Source organism: Labrus mixtus, chromosome 14 (assembly GCF_963584025.1).
Source record: "Labrus mixtus chromosome 14, fLabMix1.1, whole genome shotgun sequence".
Taxonomy (NCBI): Eukaryota; Metazoa; Chordata; class Actinopteri; order Labriformes; family Labridae; genus Labrus; species Labrus mixtus.
The window spans coordinates 17,022,798-17,045,780 of record NC_083625.1 but is presented as its reverse complement, the minus strand read 5'-3'; the positions used below and the strand labels follow the sequence as shown (position 1 = coordinate 17,045,780).

The 22,983-nt window shown below is 40.1% G+C and overlaps 2 protein-coding genes across 7 annotated transcripts in view; one reads left to right on the top strand and one right to left on the bottom strand.

The window, feature by feature from the left end:
* Nucleotides 1-2,158: 2,158 nt before the first annotated feature.
* Nucleotides 2,159-8,311, top strand: radx (RPA1 related single stranded DNA binding protein). Its single transcript, XM_061055549.1, has 15 exons — nucleotides 2,159-3,087; nucleotides 3,207-3,349; nucleotides 3,481-3,673; nucleotides 3,942-4,050; nucleotides 4,483-4,583; nucleotides 4,687-4,806; nucleotides 4,905-5,000; nucleotides 5,093-5,260; nucleotides 6,187-6,344; nucleotides 6,427-6,557; nucleotides 6,698-6,745; nucleotides 6,821-6,942; nucleotides 7,015-7,257; nucleotides 7,668-7,850; nucleotides 7,953-8,311. The coding sequence occupies exons 1-15, from the start codon at nucleotides 2,490-2,492 to the stop codon at nucleotides 8,087-8,089; spliced, it is 2,550 nt and encodes an 849-aa protein (XP_060911532.1). The 5' UTR covers nucleotides 2,159-2,489; the 3' UTR covers nucleotides 8,090-8,311.
* Nucleotides 8,312-9,042: 731 nt separating this feature from the next.
* The window catches only part of npas2 (neuronal PAS domain protein 2), a 43,857-nt gene continuing 29,916 nt past the window's right edge, over nucleotides 9,043-22,983 (bottom strand). For 3 of the 6 annotated variants that reach the window (XM_061055543.1, XM_061055545.1, XM_061055544.1), the window contains exons 7-22: nucleotides 22,720-22,840; nucleotides 21,417-21,530; nucleotides 21,156-21,274; nucleotides 19,964-20,046; nucleotides 19,751-19,857; nucleotides 19,409-19,556; nucleotides 19,221-19,305; nucleotides 18,995-19,121; nucleotides 17,373-17,470; nucleotides 17,153-17,239; nucleotides 16,558-16,758; nucleotides 15,223-15,435; nucleotides 14,004-14,188; nucleotides 13,829-13,921; nucleotides 13,523-13,757; nucleotides 9,043-12,633 (exon numbers count right to left, since the gene is read on the bottom strand). In XM_061055543.1, the coding sequence (XP_060911526.1) occupies nucleotides 12,430-12,633; nucleotides 13,523-13,757; nucleotides 13,829-13,921; nucleotides 14,004-14,188; nucleotides 15,223-15,435; nucleotides 16,558-16,758; nucleotides 17,153-17,239; nucleotides 17,373-17,470; nucleotides 18,995-19,121; nucleotides 19,221-19,305; nucleotides 19,409-19,556; nucleotides 19,751-19,857; nucleotides 19,964-20,046; nucleotides 21,156-21,274; nucleotides 21,417-21,530; nucleotides 22,720-22,840 (2,220 nt within the window). In that variant the 3' untranslated portion in view covers nucleotides 9,043-12,429. The remainder of the gene's footprint in view (nucleotides 12,634-13,522; nucleotides 13,758-13,828; nucleotides 13,922-14,003; nucleotides 14,189-15,222; nucleotides 15,436-16,557; nucleotides 16,759-17,152; nucleotides 17,240-17,372; nucleotides 17,471-18,994; nucleotides 19,122-19,220; nucleotides 19,306-19,408; nucleotides 19,557-19,750; nucleotides 19,858-19,963; nucleotides 20,047-21,155; nucleotides 21,275-21,416; nucleotides 21,531-22,719; nucleotides 22,841-22,983) is intronic. The other 3 variants (XM_061055547.1, XM_061055546.1, XM_061055548.1) reach the window with 3 other exon arrangements.

The window sequence follows — 22,983 nt, the reverse complement described above, 5'->3', positions numbered from 1 at the left end:
AGGCCAAAGCCAAAAAAATAATCTGGGAAAAAAAAAAGTTATGTCCTCTAGATAAAATAAGGTTGAAAGGTTACATGTGGTACTTGTATAAGAAGATGATGAGCCAATAATGAAACCTTATCTCTATAGCAGGATGTCATAATCTTCAGGTCCATGATGATATCAGTTCTGAGAAGAAGGCTCTCAGGAAGTTGTGTGTGTCATTATTTAACATGTTTGTTTTGTTAAAGAACCTTATTAAGGACACACTACATGTTCCTATAACTCATATATATTTTTGTTAACTGGAACCAACTTTTAATCATCCCTTGTTCACAGCCTGAAGCTGTTTCTTTGGCGCACTCACTGCACAGATGAGGCCATGATACATTCAAGTCCGCAGGCATGAATGTAAACATGTAGCTAAACATTTACATAAGGGAATTAGCATGGACACCATGTTGTTGTTAAATGTAAGTAAATATATGGACCATATGTGGTAGGTTTTACTTTAGGGAATGTGGCTATGATGTAATCTGGTTTTATTAGCTCTTAATTTTGTATTTTGTAATAATTAATCGTGTATTTTGTACAGTTTGTGTTTATACCTGCCCAGGGACTGCAGATGGAATCGGCTAAATCTGATGCAGTGCATCTCCTCTCATTAATTAAGTTTAATGTACATTTTGTACATGGTCCCTGTTAACAACCTTCAAATGTTATATTTCAAAATCAATGATATGTTTTTTTCTTAAGGGCACCTTTTAGCTTCCATATATCAGTCACTCATTCATTCATTAAACATTCCTAATGAAAGCAGTTACATTCAAATAAACAAGTACACAAAACACATGACAATTACTGCTCATTTAGTGCCAATACACATGAGCTGAATGTCTCTGAAAAACTCAGTAAACGCATAGCTGCACCATCAGACTAGGCAAGGTCACTTCCAGTAAGCAACACTTGCCCAAATTAGACACCGCCACCTTGTGGAAAGTCTCCACATAGGTCATATGGCTCAGCTGTTAGCTCTTAGTACTTCATAAAAAAAGAAAATACGAGAAAATTGTAAAAGGCACAAGGCTTTTATTTGAAAATATTCAGTGTTTGTGAAAATTGTGAGAAAGTTGGAACTAAGACATGTTTTATTAACTAGAGTCGTGAACAATGTTTCCAGTACAATATAATCTCATAAAATGGGAGTGACGAGTTGTCGAGGTATTAGACTACAAGAGCTACCTCGGGGATAAGTGACTGTACGTTAAAAACTTTATATTTTGATTGCAAAACGTAGTAAAACTTAATGTTAAGGTCACTGTTACGACCTTATTTTGTCTAGGGGAACTAAAGGTGTAACATAATACAGTTCTGAAATAAAAAATTAACAGGGAAAAATACTGCCAAAGCTTTTAAAGTAAAGACTTACAACTGTTTCTTTACAATAATGATAATCTATTTACAAAACCATTCCACACTGACATATTTTAAGCGTCTTTCATTTATCATTTGCATTTCATCATCTCAAGGGTGGAAGTAAGAAAAAGTGAAGATAAAAATGGAGGTAAGGAAAATGCATGTGATTTGCCATAGACAAAAAACTTACCATAAGAGCTTATTTTCCTTTTTCCCCTCTTCTTTAATTTGTTTCTTTCTTGTTTTGCTTTCTTTTACACCTTCTTGAGTATGTGTTCTTGTAATAATATGTCTGTGTTACATGTTTCTCTTTAGGAGGGCCACTCGACAAGCCCCTCTGGGTTTATTTGGATCCTCCAGCACATTTCTTTCTAAATGTATAGTTTATTAATTAACTAATCATTATGTACTGTCTGTTTTTCCATTGATCTATTATGTTTATGTTTTTTTTTATGCAATAAATAAATAAAACTTAGTCTACGTACATTAAAACTAATTTCAGTAAAAAAAAAAAATCAAGTATGTAATTAGCAATCAATAAACCTATAGTGTGTGGAGTAAAAATCGTGATTCTTGGCTATATCTGAATTGATTCCGTTTCTACCATAGACTGTAAATATCACTACTGAAGTTTCTAAACTATCGTCGCATTTATGACGTCACTCTACTATTTAGCATGGCGCGGTTTTTAAAAATACGAGTTTCTCTGTTTATTTATTATCTCTGTTTAGTTTCTAGGCAAGTCAAGCGGTTTTTTTTTTGGTTTGTTTCATAGACTGTACATATTACGGTCTTGTTTGCTTAAGGTCCAAAAGTTCAGAATACGTTTTTTTCTTTATATCCAATCCCGATTTTGCACATTGTGACGCAATCAAACTGCACCCGTGTTGTTGTTTTTTTTACGTTAGCTTTAGCGGAGAGAGTAGTTGTTTTTTAAAAACACCCTGACATATAAAGTAGTGTTCTGAAACTATCTTTAGTTAGTTATGTCTTCGTATTAATCGATTTTTGTTCAACTTGTTACAGACTTTAAAGAAATTAAACTATGACAGACTCTTTGTTGACGTTGTTGTAACTCGTGTTAAAAACCTTCAATGGAGGAGGACTCGTCGTCTTCTTCTTCTTCTTCTTCGACGGCGGCAGGTCTTTCTAGCGTGTCTTTCCTCGAGCGTACATTAGAACGCTTAACATCTACAAAGTGTCTGAAAACACAGAGAGGAGGAGAAGAAGAAGCTCCCGTCGCTGTGGTTTCTCTTCAGAGGTATCTCTCCGAGCACACCGAGCCTGACACCTGCAGCTACGACGTGACGGTCACTGACGGCGTGTGGCGAGCCAAATGCACTCTTCACCCAAGTTTAAACCACCTGGTGCACACAAACACCCTGAAGACCGGGAGTGATATCACCATCACACAGTGCTCCTTTGTTTACGACGAGAGGAGATTGGGACACGGTTATATCAGTGTTGAAAAGCTCAGGTGTGGTGTGGAGAGGTCTGCTGTCCTGCCTCATGTGAAGGATGTCAGCGCACTGCCGATGCTGGTCAAACACGGCATGGAGAGGAGTGTGGAGCTGTTTAGCGACGTCCCCTTGAAGGTAAGCCGCAAACACTACCTGTCTCTGTGGAACAACGATGACCCGGAGGGAGACATGTGGACTTCAGCGTCTCCCTTATCTGACACAGTGCTGGACGGTGAGACACTGGTTCATTTATATCCATCAAAAATCTGCACTACATTCATTCCTTCTAATTACTGTCCCAGTAAAAATTATATTAAAAAAATGCTGTCCACAATGTCTCTGGTTCAACAGTGTCCAAGATTACTCTTCTTGGTAGCCTGGAGTCGTCATTTAGAAACAACTGGAAACCTCTTCCTCTCCTTGTGAAGATAATACACAAAGCCAGATTACGATATTATGGGAAATTTGGCCTGAAGATTGATTACCCCTACCAGGTGGGATTGAACAATCATTTTGACCCTCATTAATGAGATTTGAACAGGATCTATTTTCAATATTTTTTTTTACTACATATTCAATGCTCTGTTGTGACCGTGTGTTTCACCTCATGCTTTGTTGTTTTTAGGCTTACTTTGAAGTTGCTGACCAGAGTGGGACCATGTCTCTTGTGCTTTGGAATGAACTCTGTCCAGAGTTTTACCAGAGACTGAATGTAGGCACAGTTTTATACCTCCAGAATTACACCGTGAAGCAGAGTTATTCAAAGCGATCACGCCCGCAAATGGACCATCATAGACTGAAGACCTTTAACTCTGTAGGTATGCAAAAAACGAGCCGACAACAGTCTTGTATCTTGAAGCTCAGCACCGCTGTTTTCGTGAATAGTTTTGTCTTTTCTATTTTTTCCCCCTTTTTTTCTGAATAGGTTGCATCATGCTATGATATGATATGTGGGGACCACACCTCACATATGTAAATCCTTTGTCAAATAACCAGACACCCATTTTTTTCAGGTGCTGGGTTATGTTGACGCTTAAACACCCATGATGTAACTTCTTATGTTTTATCGATTTTTATTCTTTAAAGAAATCGGTCTGAACCCGCGAAACCCGGTTTCAGTCATCACAGTGGTCTCACCAAAGAGTGTACTGCCTCAGTGGGGCCTACCTGAAGTTTCCTACCAGTTCACCACCAGGTAAGTTCATTGACACCATTTATCATTTGTCTATTGTCATTTAGTATTCATGTGTGAATGCCATGCTAGTTGTAGTTGCTTAAGTTTCTAAAAAGCCACTCTTCTTTAAGACAAAATGAGTTTTACTTTGTTCAAAAAACTACTGCATTTTTTTCCCTGGGAAGCTGCCCTAAAAATCCATTCTTTTAAACTTGCCTGCTCACTTCAGCTGCATCATATGGATTTTATTTTCTATTGTGATAGGGGTCTGAACTCATATCTGATTCATGCTCTGTTAGTTATTGCACATTTAATTTTCTAAGGACATTTTATTGCTGTTGATATGTTGATTGTATGTTTTATAACTTATTTCATGTGATGCAACCGGTGACCTTGAGTGCCATGAATTTACCATTAAATAAAATGCATATATAAAATGTACGTTTCTTACAGGTCAGAGTTGGAAAAATTGTCCAACAATTCGGCGTGTGATGTCATTTGTTTGGTTACATTTGTTGGTCGTGTTGAAAGAGTCAAGAGTAAATGCAACAACGGTAAGAAGCGGCAGTATATTTCATATACTGTATATGCTGGGAATCTCTCTGAAAATGGAGTTGAAGATGATGTTTTTAGAGACTGAACATGTTCTTCTTTAAGGTCCAGAAAAATACTGGACATATCGCTGGATTCATGCAGTGGATGGAACATCTGAGCAGCCGTTGATCCTGGAGGTGTTCTCCTCTTCTCAGCCAGAAGTCTTTAGTCGAATATGTCCCAGTAAGTCCACTGTGTCAGCTCCTATTAGATAGACCTGCTGCCACACTTTCAGTCTGTATTTCCACTTACTTTACATTGACTCATCATCTCTTTCTCAGTGACGTACCTGGTGTGCACTCAGATGAGGGTTTGTCAAGTGGAGGGCTCTTCACCGTACCTCACAAGCAGCTGTGAGACAGAGACTTTCATCACAGGTGAGCTCATCTGTAACCAAAGTATCTGATAATCTACATGTATCAGTCTCTGCAGATAAAACTGGGCTGTAAACAATCTGTCTCCACAACAGGCCACCACAAAGGTCAGCCATACGTGAGTGACCCTAAAGTGAAGAGCTTCATCCAGTGGACCAAAACGCTGAAGGACAACATGGTCCTCCAGAAGACAGCTGTGGGTGGTTATTACTGCTACCCTCGTCCCCCACAGGTGTATACCCAGTCAATGGTAGAGACCCCAGGTGAGAGAAAATCTGTTTATTTTTATTTTCTTAGAACATAATTCTCATGTCTGGGTTTTTTTGGCCTGTAAGTGTTGAAATTCATTTCAGAAAGCACCAAACTCTTCTTTTGTAATTGTACTGAGCATTGAGCATGAGAATCACTCTTGTTGGTGGTGGAAATCATCTGGGTCAGTTTTCTCGCAGATCTGCAACAACATTCAATTACCCTTTTCACACATACGGAAATCTCCTGAAATACTCTGGAGATTTGGCTACCCTGAGGTTCTTTAGGCTATGTGTGAACGCAAACAGCCGCATTTTTCGCGCAGACTTTACCCGGAGTTTCTCCGGAGATTTCAACTAGAGCCAATAGAAAGAGAATGACGTTTATATACAGTGACTGGCTAAAGTGTCTGCACGCGATCACTACGATCTCCATGCACGTAATTAAACGGCTGCATTATGTTTTTCATTCCATTGGATTACACATAACATTGATATAAAGGCAAATATTCTCATTGTTGTGTAGCAGACTCTGTTGCTTCGGCCACTACTTCCACGTTGTTTTTTTATGTCACGTCTTACCTCAGGAAATCCCCCAACCCCCCTCCCCTCTGACAGGGATAGTCCCCCGCTGTGAGGAGCATATGTGAACGGCTAGGTCGGGAGAATCTCCAGAGAAGTCCTCCTGTAAATATCTAGATATTATCCGGAGTGCATATGTGAAAACGGCTTATGTTGTCTACGATCCAGATCGATCCTTGAATGTAAATGTAAAAGCTATTCTGTCAGACCACCAATAAGAAGTCAATGAAATTTCCTTAAAGCTGAGTACAAAAGACCAGTAGACCTTTCTTCCTAAATTTGAGTATTTTAAACAATCAATATTATTTGCTGTAACTACCAGTTTCATGCTTTATTTTTAAACCTTGTTCAATCATCAGCTCAAGCTCCCCTGGTTGCTGTGGCTGACTTGAAGAAGGAGTTGGAGACCCTGCACTACAGGGAACACAAAAAACTAGCGATTCAAGGACAGATCACAGCAGTACGATACAGAAAGTGCCCAAAGACCACCGAGTCTAACGGAACAGAAGAGGAGGAGGTAATAGAAATGATTTGAAAGCTACTTTCCCAAGATGAGTCAACATTATCACTATGGAATAATTCAAATCGTTTCCTTTCAGGGGCCGGTTGTTTCTACTGACGTGTGTGAACCTACAGAGTCCACAGCTGAGCAGACTTTGGTGTCCAGTTTAACATCTTCACCTGCTGAGAAAATCTCCGCTAACAGCAGGAAAAGAAGAAATAAGACAAGGTTTGACCTCACATGAGTCTTACTGTGATTTGAGTTTGATATTGTGTCCCTGATTTTACTTTTGTAGCTTGTAGGAGCACATTTCTGTCCAAAGCTTCATTGAACTCATCAGAAGAATTCAAACGTGTCATGTCTTACAGAGGAGCCAAGCTGTTCTCCTCGTATCTTGGTGACAGGAAAGCAAAAAGGTACTTAAGATTCTGCTGGTAGTGATCAACAACCAACTTAAACCTCTCTGAGCGTATTCATCTTTGCTCTTTCAGGAGGCCTGGTCTTAGACACACTGGGGGAAAACAAGGGCAGGAAGAAGAAGAAGACAGTGACTCTGATCCTGAGCAATTCCAGGATTTGGAAACTTCCCTCCAACTCCCAAATCAAGATCAAGGTACATAACTGCTGCACCAGCACAACGCTGTCCACCTGATTTGTTCTGACTCACTGATGTGTTTGTGTCCAGCACTAGACTCTGATGTGTTATCTTGGGAAAGCAGCAGCTGGCCAAAACAACGTCAAGAAGTGTCAGAACATTTGAATCAAGGCGGTCTGTACAAGGAAAGCATCTCTCAGAGGTTCACGTTCGACGCCAAGGACATGCTCCTGCAGCAGAGTAACCTTCAGCCGACACGGTGGACGCCCGAGAACACCGCTGACACCTTCCCACCTGTTGCTTGTCCAGGATACTACCAAGTCACTATATTAGGTAACATGTCAAGGAAATAACTCTCTTGACAGAACAGTTCAGAAGTATTTGACATCATACTCTATCTGAATTATTACTATTATTATTATTATTAGTGTGTAGGCTGCAGTCTTGAGTCAGGAGAAAATGCTCTTTAATTGGGTTAGTCAGTGTAGAGCTTCTTTGTTTTTATGTTGTAGGAAGTCAGCAGTGAGTCACGTTGTTCTGCAATCTGTAATAAAATGGGGCTTTCTTCAGAAACATTCTGTTAACCTAGCTGTTAAACTGACACGCGTTCAGGTTTGACTGGCTGAAAAACAACTAGAGTGGGGGGGGGGACTTTCAATGTTGTTGAGCTCTTCGCTAATTCCTTTATGACCAAAATCAAAATAAGTCACCAAAATTATTATTTTTTTTAATCTTTCAAACAGGCATAAACAAGCAGATAGCTGTCGATGCTGCTTTTTTCCCTATCGTAAGCTCAGACGAGCCGCGAGCAGTCGGCCTCCCTCAGGATCCCCATGGCAACACGATGCTGTCGTGCCTTTCATCTGGCTTCTTCTGTCCTCTCAGTGACGCTGCAAACCACAGTGAAGTGACCCATCCTGAGCCAGGTAAACGCCGCAGAGCACGTCATATTTATCATAACCACATAGCTTTATATTTTGTATCCGTGTGACAGACGATGCTAATATGTCAGTGTTATTGTGTTGCAGAGGAGGTGCTGGTGACAGCCAGTGAGCTGGAGGAGACACATGTCGTATGTATCTTGGACCTTTGTCATCTGGGTGGAGACCAGGTTGAAGTCCTGATCAGCCGGGTGCACAGAGTGACGGAAGTTTGTCTTGATTAGGACGTGTGGAGCAGCAAGAGTTCAGCCCTGTGAGAGAATTTAGTAAATATTACAATTGCTCATAAATCATGTACTGGAAATGTCATTTTATATAAAGAGCAAATAATACTGGAGAACTTGTAAAGACCAGATGTTTGTAATTGTAAATAATTTGATTAATGTTTTCAAAATGTAACATGATGCTGAGAATAAAATGTCTTAATCATGAAATATTGAAAATAACTGAACTGCTTCTTTTATCATCCACAAAATCATACAGTGTGTTTACTGTTGCTTGGTTTAAAAGTAAGTTGTCAGTTGAGCACACACTCTCGGTTTAATCTTATTTGTTCAGGATGTCATCACTGTGTTTAGCTCACTCAGTAGATCACATTTCTAAAAGGCTACAGCCGTCGCCTCACTGGTCGCAGGTTGATTCCGGTTCCTGATGTTGTTTGTTACATGTCATCTCCACTACTTCCTCTGCCCTTATTCCTGTCGTCAGCTGTCTGATCTAATAAAGGCAAAGTCTGAAAAAATAAATCTTAAAAAAAATAGTCACTTTAATTGAAATTGCAGTTAATCAAATAGTTCCTGTATAAATGTGGAGACAACTCAGTGAAAATCATATTACAAAGGTTATGCACACTGGCTCCCCCTTGTGTTTCCACGTTGAAATAAAGTAACATTACCTTTTAAATCTGACACCAACTATAATGCTCAACAGTTAGCTGTAAGTTTAGTTTAGATAGATTTGTCTATTGTTTTAACAGCACAGAAAAAACATTCTCTATAATTCAAAGTCAGACCTTTCTCTCTCTTGAACTCGTGGCCTGCCAAATGTTTTTTTTATCGATGAATACTAACCTCTCTGCTGTGAATTATTTCGTGTTTATTTATCAGGAACACACAGTTAAGAAGAAGTCTGCGACATAGACGATCTATGTAAACAATTAGCTAAGAATAACAATGCGTCTGTTTAAAAATATTTATTTTCAAATATATTTCACAATATATCCAGGTTGATTTATAAATAATTCCATATAACATAATTAATTTTCAAGATAGTTTAGAATGTAAACTGAATTAGTGAATTTCTTTAGAAACAATATGAACCATATTTTTTAAAGCTTATTTTGAATACAGAAAGAATACAAACCATACAAGTGACTGTGCAACACCAACTCCAACACAAAAAAAGAAAAGCCTCACCTCCTCTAATAAGACACTTCATTATCTGTTACAAAATTACTTTAATTTTAAAATCATGTAACATACATATGTAATCTATTAGACATATAAAATAAACAACTATATAGTCTATACTTTTTTTTACATTCTATAATACAAAATATTCATTTTTTTTCCTGCAGTGAAACGGCAGAAGTGGCTGTGAGCCAGGTTCGTCTTTGTTCATGTACTGGCAAGTCTCACACAGAAAGCATTGATCTGACCGCCCACACTCACAGTTAAGGTGTCAGTCAATATCTTTTTTACAAATCAGAAAAAATACGAGTTAAATGTGAACTAAATCACATGCCTTCAGAAATAGTGACGCTCGATGAAAAAAAAAAAAAAAAACCATGAAGAAGAAGAAGGAGGAAAGCATTCTGACAGATAAACAGAAGAGGAAAAAGGTGCAGCGACTACAAATCAAAACAGTACCAACTGAGCAGGGTGGATTATATACAAGAACACATACATAAAACAAAAGCATTTCACATCCAAACATCTGGCAGAGAAGGAGGGGATTTGTCCAAAACCAAATAATTTAGGACTTCACGCACAACTAGAACACAACACATGAAATATCTCAACATGAGTTTAATGGGCAGAATCTCCCTCAACCACCTTTTCAAGGCAAAATGACTGAATGATAGCAAGTTGTTCTGCAGACATGCATGGACTGACATCAGTATACTGTGTTATGATGAAACCCATTCTTAATGTGAAACTTTACTGCAATCGACTGAGTGGTTAAATGAGTGATTTGGATTTGTAATGAAGGAAAGTGTAAATATGGTCTCTATGGCACCTCAGGGTTTGCTGGCTGAACTAACTTTACTCTTGCTATACCGAGTGTGGATGTATAAAAATACATAAATGCAGACCAAAGCTTCTTCTCAGATGTCAAAAAATATATTTTGATGACGATGTACAATTGCACTTTTATTAAAAAAAACTAAAAACTGAAACAGATCAAAAGTGAAAAAGCGTAAAGACGAGACTTTCTCTAGCAGTGACCTCACCCTCATGTGAACTCTAAATGTGTCTGAAACTCTGCTCGAGACAGGACAGAAGGATTTCAAAGTCTTCATTTCATTTTTGAATCATCGTGTTGAATGTAAAAACTTTTCTCTACAGAGTTCCTGTGATTTTCTCCTCATGTTTGAGAAAGAAAGAAAACGTCCCGTGTAATCATGAAACCATTGTTTCCACTGGTTCTAGTCCATAAAAGATACTGCTGATATCGACGTCTGAAGGAATGTTAGGACATTTCATTAAAAAAATACTTCCATATAATTTACATGGTACAATGGCTTATTATACACCTCTATATACATTGTACATCTATTCAGACACATTAAAACCGTATAAATTAACATTCTTCTTTTTCATATCAACATTGCACATAGGAAAGTGTAAAAACGGCACTGAATGTTCATGTGGAAAGTTTTCCAACAGCTTGGTTCTGTTGTCCACCAAGCGCAGCACCGGCCTCAGAAGCGGGGCTGAGACAGAGCTGACATGACTGTTAACAGCTGAAGTGGCTTTTTTTTTATTTTAGTGTAGCACGAGTTCCACAGTGAGAATTTCAGGAAACAACTGTGTTTTCCTGCGGAGCTGACTGGGATACAACCTCAAATTCAACTATTAAATGCTTGTAAATGGAAAATATTCACGACATACTGTGGCACAGTTTCTGGACAGTTTGCTGTCACAGGCTGTCTGATTGTCAATAACAGAGATGTTTGTATATCATGTGAATCTTTAGCGTGCTTTTCCTCCTCAATTATGTTGACCTGCTAACCGAGCTCTGCAGCTGTCATTTCACCATCATCACAGTGCTGCACAGAGCAGATAACATCCATTTTGTGTAGAAAACTAGTCTCTGAATCCCATATATTTATTAAATTATATGTAATAATAAATAAAGATGAAATGGTTTAAGAAGGGGGGTTAGTAAATAATCAAATCTTGCTCATTACTGTCATTACAGAAAGAACTGTTGTACAGGTTGCAAGAAGCATCCAATAAATATTTGTAATTTTCCCCATTACAAATCTATATGTCTTTTGTTGAAATCGGATGAATAATAAATTATGACCTATGAAAATAGAACTTTGTATTCCAAATGGACCTGAGCTGGATTTTTAAAGCCGTAATCAGACAAAACCATCGATCCACACCGTGGATGTACCACGGTTAAAGGCACAAATATTTCCTCCTGTTAGCGGTCACCTCATGACTCATTCAGAGCTAATCACGAGCACCTAAAAAGCAGGAAGTCAGAGCACTGCTTCTACAGTCTCAGATTGAGGCTTTAAAAATCTAGATAGACCTTTCTTTAAACTGGAAAATATCCCTCCACCCCAGAGCTTCCCAGTGTAGCTTTCATAGCGAAGCTGTAGGTAGAAATGGTGGTCATCTCACCGATGGATGTTTCACTATGAAGTCCCTCTTTAGTGACTTTGCATGAAAAACATCTCCAAATCAACCATCAGCTGGGTTGGTAGAATGAAATACATGTTGATGCGATTAAGTCCGCAGATACATAGATCCCTCATGAGATGAACCATTTTCACTGGAGCTAAAATACAGATGATGTGATGTCACTGGGGAGAGTTTGTCAGGCTGTAGGTTTGAAGTATAATCTCACTATCAAGCCATTACTTGAGGAAAATAGAATATTAATTTATGGGCAAAAATAAATATTGTACTTTTAGGTAGGGATGGGTGGGTGGGGGGTATCAAAGTGCAAACAGACACTTAGAATCTCTCTGTGAAAAGTGCGTCTTCTTGAGAGCTTTGATAATCCACTAGTTCCAGCAGCTACTCCGTCTGAGCTTGATGTAGACTGGAGGATGAAGGTCCAGTACCTCAGAGTCTCCTCGGGGTCCTGCAGGAGACTTCAGGCCTGTGCAGCCTCCGCTCGAGGTTTTCACTCTGGCCACAGCCTTGGCCTATTCCGAACAGGCAGCTTCACATTTAAAGTGAGGTCACTAGAAGCCATTTCCCTCGTGTGAGCATTCCCACTGCTGAACTTGACATCAAGTTAGATTCCAAATGCCTCAACGTGCCGCCGACTACACGGCGGCAACACAGAAGGAGATCTCCATGCTCTCAAGCGGTCCTCAGCGCTACCGAGTCAGCATATTTCTGAAGTCTGAAACACTGCCAGTCTGGTTTTGGGAATGTTGGTATTGCCTTTGTTGCTGTTGTGCCTGAGGCACTTGCTGTGTTTGCGGCTGTTGCTGGATGTATCCCACAGTGCTTTGATGCGGAACATTAGCAGTGTGTAGAAACGCTGGAGTAGATCCACCATGAACAAGTCCTTGAGTCATCTGTGGATCAAAAGAGAATATGAACGTTATCTCACAAGCTGGCGGGAGCCCCTACACTCAGTTTTGAATGCTGGCCAATTCAGACCTTGAAAAAGGTTTAGAACACAATATATAAACATGAGAAGAAACTCTGAGTAATAAACTGTACGCAGCTGGTTTGAGTCCCCACCTCGACCCTTTGCTGCATGCCCTCCCCACTCTCTCCTTCAAAACATTCCCAGTCTTTCTACATCTGTCCCTTCAGTTAAAGATAAAACAACTGGAATTGAAAAAGGTACTCTGCAGTACCTAAAGAGTACTGAAAATATATGCTAGGCATAACATCAACACACACACACACACACACACACACACACACTACAGGTTGAGTGGAATTAAAAAAAATTGATATATATTTCAAAATTGTAAGTGATCACTTGAGAGAAGCAAGAAGCGTCGCTGATCTCTGAAGCCACCAGTGTGTCTCTAATGAAATTCATGCAATCCTTCCTTTCTTTGCTGCACAGAGAGAATTCAATAATCTACTTTGGAATTCTGTTTTTCCACCAGACTTAATCTGTGGTCAATGTTGGTGACCCGTGTTTCCTTTCTGTACAAAACACAATAACACATGTGACCTTATGAATTCACCATCACACCACATTTGGCTTTCAAAGCCGAGGTTTTAGAGTGATTGGTTACCAGCCTGTGGGAAAGTACAGCAGCTTGTTGCTGTGGCAACTAAGGATTCAGATGCAGTGCAATGCCTTTCATTTACATACATTTGTAAATATGAAGCCTTAGGTTAATATAATGAACATTATTATGCAACAATCCCTCATTTATATCCAAAATAATAATGAAATGCATGCATCAATAAGCTGCGTCACTACATAGCAGTGCACTGTACCTGAAAGAACTGCTGGGGCTGCTGTAGCTGCAGGGAGTGCTGGGAGGCCTGAGGCTGAGTGTGGTAGGTGGACTGGGACTGGTTTGAGATGAAGCTGTTGTGAGGGATCATTATGGGTGACGTAAAGACCGGGGAGGGCACGAGGACAGCGTTGCAGTTGACCTGTTGCATGGAGAATGACGGGGCGATGATCTGTTGCTCCAGGGTGTATCTGTGAGGAGGGCACAGTGAGGAACTTAGGCACGATATGAAATAACAGCACACTAACACTGGTGCGTGTGGGTAGTCTAATCAAACAGTGCTCACATGGTTTGCGAGAGGCCCATGTTGCACTGGGAAGGCTGCGTGGTGACACTGCTCGTGGGAACCAGCGTCTGCATCGGCTGGTTGAGGAGCATGCTGTGGGAACAGAACATCTGTTACTGAAAGAACACAAAGCATTATGTTAAAGAGGATCTATTTATTTTTCCGGGGCTCTTACCGTAGTTGTCCATCTTGGTTGAACTCACTGTCAGTGTGTCTTTGGTTGGCGTCCTGCAGAGACCTAGTGTTGGTCTGAGAGAACATCATGGGGTTGCTGTAGAACGGCATCGTTACACTCGTGTTCGTCTGAACAGGCATGCTAACTGACTGTGACTGCACACTCCGTGAAATCCTCTGCTGGACCTATGAGAGAACATAGAAAATACTGCAGTTATTAAAAAATATCAATTATACTTTATATACATGTTATATACCAATACACCCTTCCTACAGGAAAAGGGATGTATTTATAAGGTAAAGTGAAACAGTGCAGTGTATTCACCCTGCACATATCTGCACAACACATTCAGTTATGTAGGAAAGTGCTAATTGCAAGAAATGAAGGCCAAATAGAGTTTCACTTCAAACTTTTTCTCAGTATGAACCTCCACTAACCTCACCTTTGGATGTGTAGAAAACACATTTCATTTTTAACATTAGAACCTGACTGAGCCTGTGGGAGTGTCTGTGGAGACTTAAATGATCAATGAAGATTCAGAGCTGTGAGTGTGCCTCATTCATCATTTCATCTGTGGAGGGATCACTGCAGGTGTCTAATAAATGATCTGATCTGCCCATTATTATGACACTGACCCACGACACACTAACTGTTGCTGAACATGACGAGTCTTGAACGCACAAAGTCTTCCTCTCCATCTTTCCAGTCTGAATGCAGTCAATGCTCCAGGTCAAGTCCAGGTCATCAGTGCTTGTGCCCAAGTTGAGTCTCAAGTCCAGAAAATCAGTGTTCGAGTCAGACTCGAATCAGGACTGAAGAACAATGACACTGCCTTGCTGTATTAAAATAGACCTATTACCCAAAAGAGAGGTACTGGTACATACCATCCTCAAATTTTCGATTCAAATATCTTTCATCTTAATAATGTAGTTCTCAGGTTTCTTTGTCTTTTTGCTTCAATGCAAACAAGCCAAGACTGCAAACAACTAATAACAAAACGAGTGATTCCACCACCTGCTGACACTGATTATAAATGCTGAATCAATAGCATGCCTCCTGCTGTGTTGAGAGCACTGAAGTAGGCTACGAGTCGTTAGCTGCTAATGACTGAGGTTAATTAGATTGAACATTATCCTCATTTACACTTTTTGAACAGCTGTGTTTTTTTTGTTTTTTTTAACTGTTCACATTTGTATTTGTCACTCGTGCAGCTGTTTACCTGTGTGGAGGGCGAGCTGCTCTCGCTCATGAGTGAGTGAGGGGACGAACTGTGAGGCCTGCAGGACGCTGGTTTAGGGTGACCCGAGTGCTGCCTGATCACCCCCGACTGGCTCTGCTGGGCTGGTCTGCCTGAGCCCTGCTGCTGGGGCTGCTGCTGGGGCTGCTGCTGGGCTTGACCAAAGTCATTGTGGACTGGCTGCTGTAACAACATCTAATACACACAACAGCAGAAAATGTTCAAGTTACTATAGAATGTTTTTTTTTTCTTAATCCTGTTTAAGATAAAAAAAGACAATACCAACAAAAACTAATGCTACTACTCAATGCATATCTTTTAGAAGAACGTTTTTTCTGTTTCAAAATCGCAGCAGTACATTAGTTTTGTCCATATTAAGGTCAAATTGGCAGTTAAAAATTAAACTAGGTAAAATTCAATCAATATGTTTGAGTGTTTTTTTTTAATCAGACTTAATCCAACATTGGATTCAAAGAAATACAACACTAACTTTCCACAACATTTCTTCATTAAAGGAACATTACAAAATTCCCAGAGTCTGTCCTCCTGGAATGGAGGAACTACATGACCCACATAACAGCACAACCAGTTGGCTCTAGTCCACTGCTGGGCCTCAATAGTGCTCTCTAGTGGACTGTGGAGGCAGTGGTGCTGCCAAACAGTTGGATGAATTTAATCCTTTTTCTATTTTACCAAGCTTTCTTATTTTTAAATCAAAATGTGCTCTAAATGTCGAATGTTCAACTGCAGTGACACAAAAAAGATACTGAAGAAGTGATGTTGAAGACAACCCTGCACCAGGAAAATCTCTGAGGCAAGTGGTGAGGAAATGTGACAGCGGATACATAATGTTTGTATTCTTAGTGGCAGACAGTGATGATGAGCTGAGCGCAGTGTGTTTGAAAGTATGATACCCTGCTGGATCCTGACTTGATCTCATTATTTAAAGCAAGCCCAGGAGCAAGCTCAAGTGTCTCACAGAGAGAAAGCATTTATTTGAGTCATTACAGTTGACAGTGGAATAACACATATCTGTAGGCCAATTTAATTTTCTTAGTTGTTTTTTTTCTTCACATTTATTTCAGGAGACGGTTCTCAGGAATTCTTTAACGATGAGAACTAGGATTTAAGTTGTGAGAGATGATGTGGTTAGAATGCATCTTGGTGCTGCTATTCCACCTTTTAATGGGTCAATGTATTTGTCTATCTTGATTTTAATTTGCACTTGAAACTTAGTGTTTTCTACACACATTAAAACATTTGTTATTCCCCTTTAGTGAACACCATGACGAGTATTTGTCTTCCTGGGAGTGTTACCTGGAGATTAGCAAGGTGAAGCTTCTCCTTAATGTCGTGGAGCTCCTGTTGCTGCGTCTTAATGTCAGCTTGCAGAATGCGCGTCCTCTCCTCCAGCTGCTCCTTCAACTGGTTCATGACATTGAGCTGAGGCTGCTGCAGCTGATACATGGACGCCGATGGCGGCTGCTGCTGCTGCTGCTGCTGCTGTGTTTGCTGTTGCTGGAGAGATATAAGCCAAAAAACAGCACACATGAGTACATACATGAAAAAAGCGTTCCTGTGTACTAGATGAGACAATGATTCATTTAATGGTTTAGTCTTGTGTCGGTAAACACATTAAGCATCTCACTTTTCTGATATAGGTCAAAAACATACTGAAGAGTGATGTCTTTATAGAAAGCTACAAAGACACCTTCATGAAGCGCAAAGTACTCTTGTTGTATGAGTCTCTCTCTCTTATTTGTATAGCACAATGTTAAAACTGGAACTGAGGTACTGCAATGAGCATGAGGTGAAATAAACACATGAAACTGGAACAGTCATAACAGTCAGATGTTGTACACAAACAGAGGAGAGGAAGGCAACAGGCAGGAGAAGAAGACTAAACACTTACCATTGCGGAGTGCTTACTGCAGGTAGGAGAAAGGGGGAGGCTCATTTGGGGAACGAGGTCAAAGGAATTTTGTCTTTGTGCCAAATTCTACAGGGGTAAACAATAAAGTTGGACAATTAAGCACAATTTAGACAACTTTGTGCAGTTGTTTCCCCATTGATGATTCTTTTTTTTTAATCCCCAGAGACAGACACACATTGTACACATTGTATAAACTGACCTTTGAACTACTAGGCTGGAGTCTGGCAGATGTCTTCTCTGTCCCCATGGAGGCAGACTGCCATGAAGGTGTGCAGGCCTCTGTGTAGGAGTTAGCTGCTGCAGAAAGAAAATACAGCGGGTTACCTCTAAGCACTCTCTGGTTATAACACACTGAGACAAAGTCAGATCATAATCAACGGTTTTCAATGTCAAATGATGGCCGATAACTAGAAACAAACACCTGAGTCTGTGCTCAAATCTACAGGGAATACACTTTGTTAAACATGAAGAACATAACTCTTTCAATCAGTCCCTGTTGGTCGTCTTGTTTTTGCAACAGCAGCTCATTTGAAATGTACTAACAATCTTTTTGGCTGTAAATCAAAAAGTTTGAACATCTTTCTTCAAACCCTCCCACCAAAGATCTTTTTGTATAGACACTGAAACAAAGGCCTGGATGCCCCCCCTCATTGTTCAGTTGGAAGTCAATACTCTTTCAAACAACAGCACACTGTTGTGCAGCTTGGTTCTTTGTTGTGAAGATACCGATAATGTGTAGTGTAGCATTGATGTATTTCAAATCAAAATCATAACGTAAGTTGTTATATTGTAGAAAGAGAAATAGCACCGACTAATATCACCTCAGGGGGGTCAGTGGTCAAACACTGTACACATCACTTGAGGAAATTCTCCCTCTTTACATTCAACATTTCACAAGTTTCTCCTCTTTCAAACGACCACTTGTCAATACTTGTGTATTTTGTCCAGGAGAGAGTAACTCCAGCCTTTTTGGGAGGTGAAAAGCATTATGGGAGACATGTCTTTTGAGGTTATATAAAGATCCCGCTGATTCACTTGCTGCTGATTGCCACCTCACTCTACCTCTGAGTTAAACCCACAAACTGTGATGCACTCAGCGGATATTATTTCACTGTAGCCAACGCAAAATGAAAAAACAAAAAAGCGCAAGAAGAATAATAGACTAACAATTTTTTCTACAGATGGAGTTTTATGAACATGTCTACAAAAATAATGAGAGTGAATATGTGTGTGGGTGAATAGAAGACAGCCGCTATGTGTATGAATAGCTGCTGAAATAAATCTGACACTGTGTATTGTTCATAAACATGCAGATGGAAGTGAAGTGTTTCGAACATTAGACGGTGGGTGGAAGAGCTGCTGAAGTCAGAGAGACTGGAGGCTCACACAAACAGGGCCAGCTAAAGTTAGCCTTCGAAAACATTTCATTTTTAATGCACATTCACCCACATATATCAAAGTGGATCTTTTATTGACTTCTGCTCTGTGTGGAGGTTTGATTAGAGTGTTTTCAGATTTATAGGGGAGATATAAATTGGAACAATTCCAGTCATAATAACAAATAAGGATTATCCATCTGGGACCCTGGTGGCGCAGTGGGTAGTGCGCACGTCCCATGTATGGAGGCTATAGTCCTCCAAGCGGGTGGCCCAGGTTCAAATCCAGCCTGTGGCTGCCGTGAATGACATGTAATTATAATTTTCTCAACAACAGAGAACGTTTCCCCGACAAATCCAAAGTCCCTGCAGCCATATAGGAGCAGCATTTCTCTACATATTGACCCGAGTGAGATGGCTTTTTGGGGAGCAGAGGATGACTCACATGCTGAGTCGGACAGCGCTGTGTGGGAGGACTTCCGGGAGCTGTGGGAGGATACTGAACGTGCGCGGCTGTTTCTTTCCCGCGGAGGGTCCAGTGTGGAGCAGATGTCCAAGTACAGCTCCTGAGCCTGCGAAACACACACACACACACAGAGACATTCAACACTGAGGACTTGATTCTCAGCTGACACGAAGACTGACATTGTAAACCTCAGAGGGACACTTACCTTCACTGAAGACGGAGCGATCTCCGGTGGCGACAGCTCTTCTAAGCCGAACGCTCTCCGTCTTTCTGCTCTCACCTCCGCATAACTGGAAAGTGTTAAAATTGTGTTGTTGAAAATGTTGAAAATGTGAACAAAGTGTGTTTGTGAATGCTCAATGTACTGTCTTGAGGTACAACCACCAGGCCTACCTGACAACAGTGTGCGTGCAGACAATGAACTCAGGTTTTGAATTCCACTGGTGGTAAGTTATGTAGTAGTGAGTCTGCAACCAAATCCACTGCTGACCTTTTGTCAGGAAGCGATAGTAGCAGGATTTACCCTTTCCAAACTGCATTACTGAGGAGAGGAAAAAAAAGACAGCAAACGTCAATGCTTTGTTCTGGTGTCACGAGTCAAGGCTGTTTCTGTTCACTAGAACAGAAGGATAAGGCATGTAACTCAGACTTGTTTCAGAGATGGCTATCTGAATGTTGCGTTGACGATAAAGGCTGTAGATAGTAGAAAGCAACAGAAGGAGATGAGTTACTTACATTGCTTGTGACACTGAGCTATGAGCTCCAAGTCATCCACATGATAGTAGTCATAGCCCGACGTTCCAAGAACCTCAAAGGGTAAATAGCCTATGATTGGTGAAGCTCTGAAACAGAAGGAGAGGATGACCAACATGTTAGAGAGACAAGCTCTGTCAAGAAACGACACAGTGCTTACTGATAAAAAATGAAAATCAGAAATCATCTGTTCACCTGTGATCTAAAAACAGGAACTTCCATTCAAGGCTGTGTCTGGATGTGAATTCATCGCAAGGATCTTCCACATAACACAAATCCTGAACAAAAGAAAAAATAACAGGCAAAAAAAAGACATTATTATGATTTCACAGCAAAGTTAAATACCTGTCTTTTAATATTAGAAGCTGATGAATTCAGATACTCTAATCATGTGTAGTGGTTAGAAGCTGTGCCTTATTTTGTATTCTAATGATCAACATCGAGTTAGGCTGCATGTTTTGAATGTTCTCTGAAAGCTGCGCCCTTAAATATTTAAGGTTTTTGTGAACAAAGCTTATGATAGCTTCGACTAATTCGACGAGGAGAGTTTCGATTTTTTTTTTTAAACTGCAGGGTTTTCAATGGCTTTTTCCTGTGTCTGATAATATGAGGGAAAAAATGATTCCCTGCCATATGGTCCAGACTTTATTCTTAGAGTCATTCCATCTGGCAAATCAGTGTAATCAGTGCCTTTTACATTTTGGAATAAATAGCGGGGGAGGGTTGAAGCCTGTCCAATAGATCTGCTTCCTCTGGCACCTTTGCTCTCTGAGCACCAGCACATTTTAAGGGCGGGTTAAAAAAATTGAAGAATACAAAGATAATACAGATATTCTCATATTAAGACGGTTTGTCACATTGCCCAAGAACATACGCTTCATTTTTTGCCCCATGTCTGTCACACATGATAAACAGGCTTTATAACACGTTATACATAACATGCTACCTACAGTCTTGTAAATCTGTTCTTGGTCATGAGATGTGTGCTGTTTTGGAACTTTACTGTAATGTTCGGTGAGTGTTTGACTGTTATTTTGGCTTCAGTGGATCTCGGAAAGGTTTCAGGTCTTCAACTTAAATGCACCTTGATAACATGCCATGTGTCCAGATTTCCACTCTCAAGGAAACTTTGGGATCAGATGTGTCCTAATGATGTAATCATCAGTTGGCGAGTACAGTGTGTCACAATTAATCTCCACTGAGTGTTTTACACCATGACCTTGCATGAACTAAAACATGAGGCCGCAGACAAAAAAAACACCTGTCATCGTAATAACATAGTGCTGGCATCTGGTTTTTAGGTGATTTCAGTACTATCTGTTTTATACTTTAAGAATAATCACATCAGCAAAAAGTGACAAAGAGAGATGATCCGAGCTGGTTTTACCTTTAGAAACTGTGGAGTGACTAATCGTACAGTAGCGATGAGGCAGACCTGCTCCTCCAACGACGACTGCAGGCTTCTTGGTAACGTCAGTTCAAGCCCGTTACAAGAAGATGTAGGCACTGTGAGACAGGGGAAAGTTCAGGTGGTTGTTACATCCATCCTACTTTTCATTTTGTTTCATTAAAAGGAAAAGTGTCACTTCATACTTAAAGTTACACATTTTGGACAATATGAACAAAGGAAACAAATACAAATTCTCACCATTGTTATGAAACTTGAAATCTCCAACAAACTTGACATATTCATATACAGGCGGCTCCTTTGGGTCAATGTTACCTCTGGCGAGATGACAGCAAAATTCAATATGTGACTCACCTGAAAAAAAAAAGAACACCAGAGTTGATTTTAAATTCTAACAGCCTGATTATATTGCAGTATACATGCTTAATTATAACAATAATGGTCCAGGTTCTTAATAAGGTTGCTTTTTAACCTTGTTGGTGTTTTGTGTAACTGTACTCTTTCAGCTGTGTACTTAAAGATCTGGATTGAAGAAATGATGACATAAAGTTTCATTGTGATGCTACAGAGCAGAGAAGAAATGGCATGAATCCTTGTGTTTATCATATTTTAGCAGATCTGACAAAAGCTTGTTTCTATAAAGTATTCAAACAGCCTAAGGGGAAAGAAAGGTTTGCAATCAACATTTATGAATTCATACATTCTCACATCCATTGGGAGGGCAAAAGCAGCAGATTCATGGCTTGATAGCATTACAAATGCTCTTTCAGCTTCATATGTTCTCCAATGTCAAACCTCTGAAGTAGAAGCTTACTAAAGCTTTTACATTTCCTGCAGATTAACTATGGGAGTGTACATTATTTGCCAGCAGGTACAGACGGCGGATGATTTTCACAGAATCTCACAAAATAAAAACGTTTTGCTTGGAGAGCTCGAGATTGTTTTGACTCTACTTGTAGAAGTCTTTCACAATACTTCAGCGAATCCCTCTTTAAAAAAAAGGCTGGTGAATGTTAACAGACCTGCTTGTGTAATATGTTTTACAATCGTTCAAGCAGATATTTTGCTTAAAAACAACACCATTCTTTTTATGCCATGAAGACAAAAGATGTATGTGTCTGCTAAATGTGCTCAGGACGTGATGAACACTTCAGACAATGCTCTGTGACAGTTTGCTATTTAGGCTTCCAGGAATAGAGCGAGCAGGCCTCACCATCTCTCTTCCTCAGAAAAGCCCAATAGTAACACAGGATTAAGGTCAGAGCCTTGAGCCCCAGATACTACATTGCTCTGGATTACTGTGCTAACATAACAGTGATTTAGAGTCTTAACCATGATACTCAGCTGGGTCCTAATAATAGCAAAAAGGCTAATCATAGAAACGCACTAATCAGTAATCCTATATACTTTGGTCCCAATTCAGCAACCTGTTCTAAATAAAGAGTTTAAGGTGAGGTTATTTGTGCCTCCTGATATGGGAGACACAAACGGAAACAGACAGTGGCCAGACGTGCACAGAGAGGTCGGCCAGAAGGTTACTCACTGTCCAAGAAGTCAGCAGCAATGGGGTCAGTCATCAGCATATGGGATGATAGCAGCTTATACACCTCGCCGTGTTCTCGCTCTGGCAGGAAATTCAAGATATTTTGGTCCACCATATCTGACTGGTACAAAAAGAGACGTGTGACAGTCAGATTTGTCATTTGAAACGTTGTTAATGTAGAAGCTGCATTACACACTACAGGATATAAACAAAGATACACTCAGGGACTGCTTCAGTGGTGAGACAGCATATACAGTTGATGCA

Bases quoted from the DNA above. Each gene is read 5' to 3' on its own strand.
- radx (XM_061055549.1), top strand. From the start codon at position 2,490: ATGGAGGAGGACTCGTCGTCTTCTTCTTCTTCTTCTTCGACGGCGGCA. The intron at 4,584-4,686 runs GTAAGAAGCGGC...TTCTTCTTTAAG, and splicing joins CAAGAGTAAATGCAACAACG to GTCCAGAAAAATACTGGACA. The intron at 5,001-5,092 runs GTGAGCTCATCT...TCTCCACAACAG, and splicing joins GACAGAGACTTTCATCACAG to GCCACCACAAAGGTCAGCCA.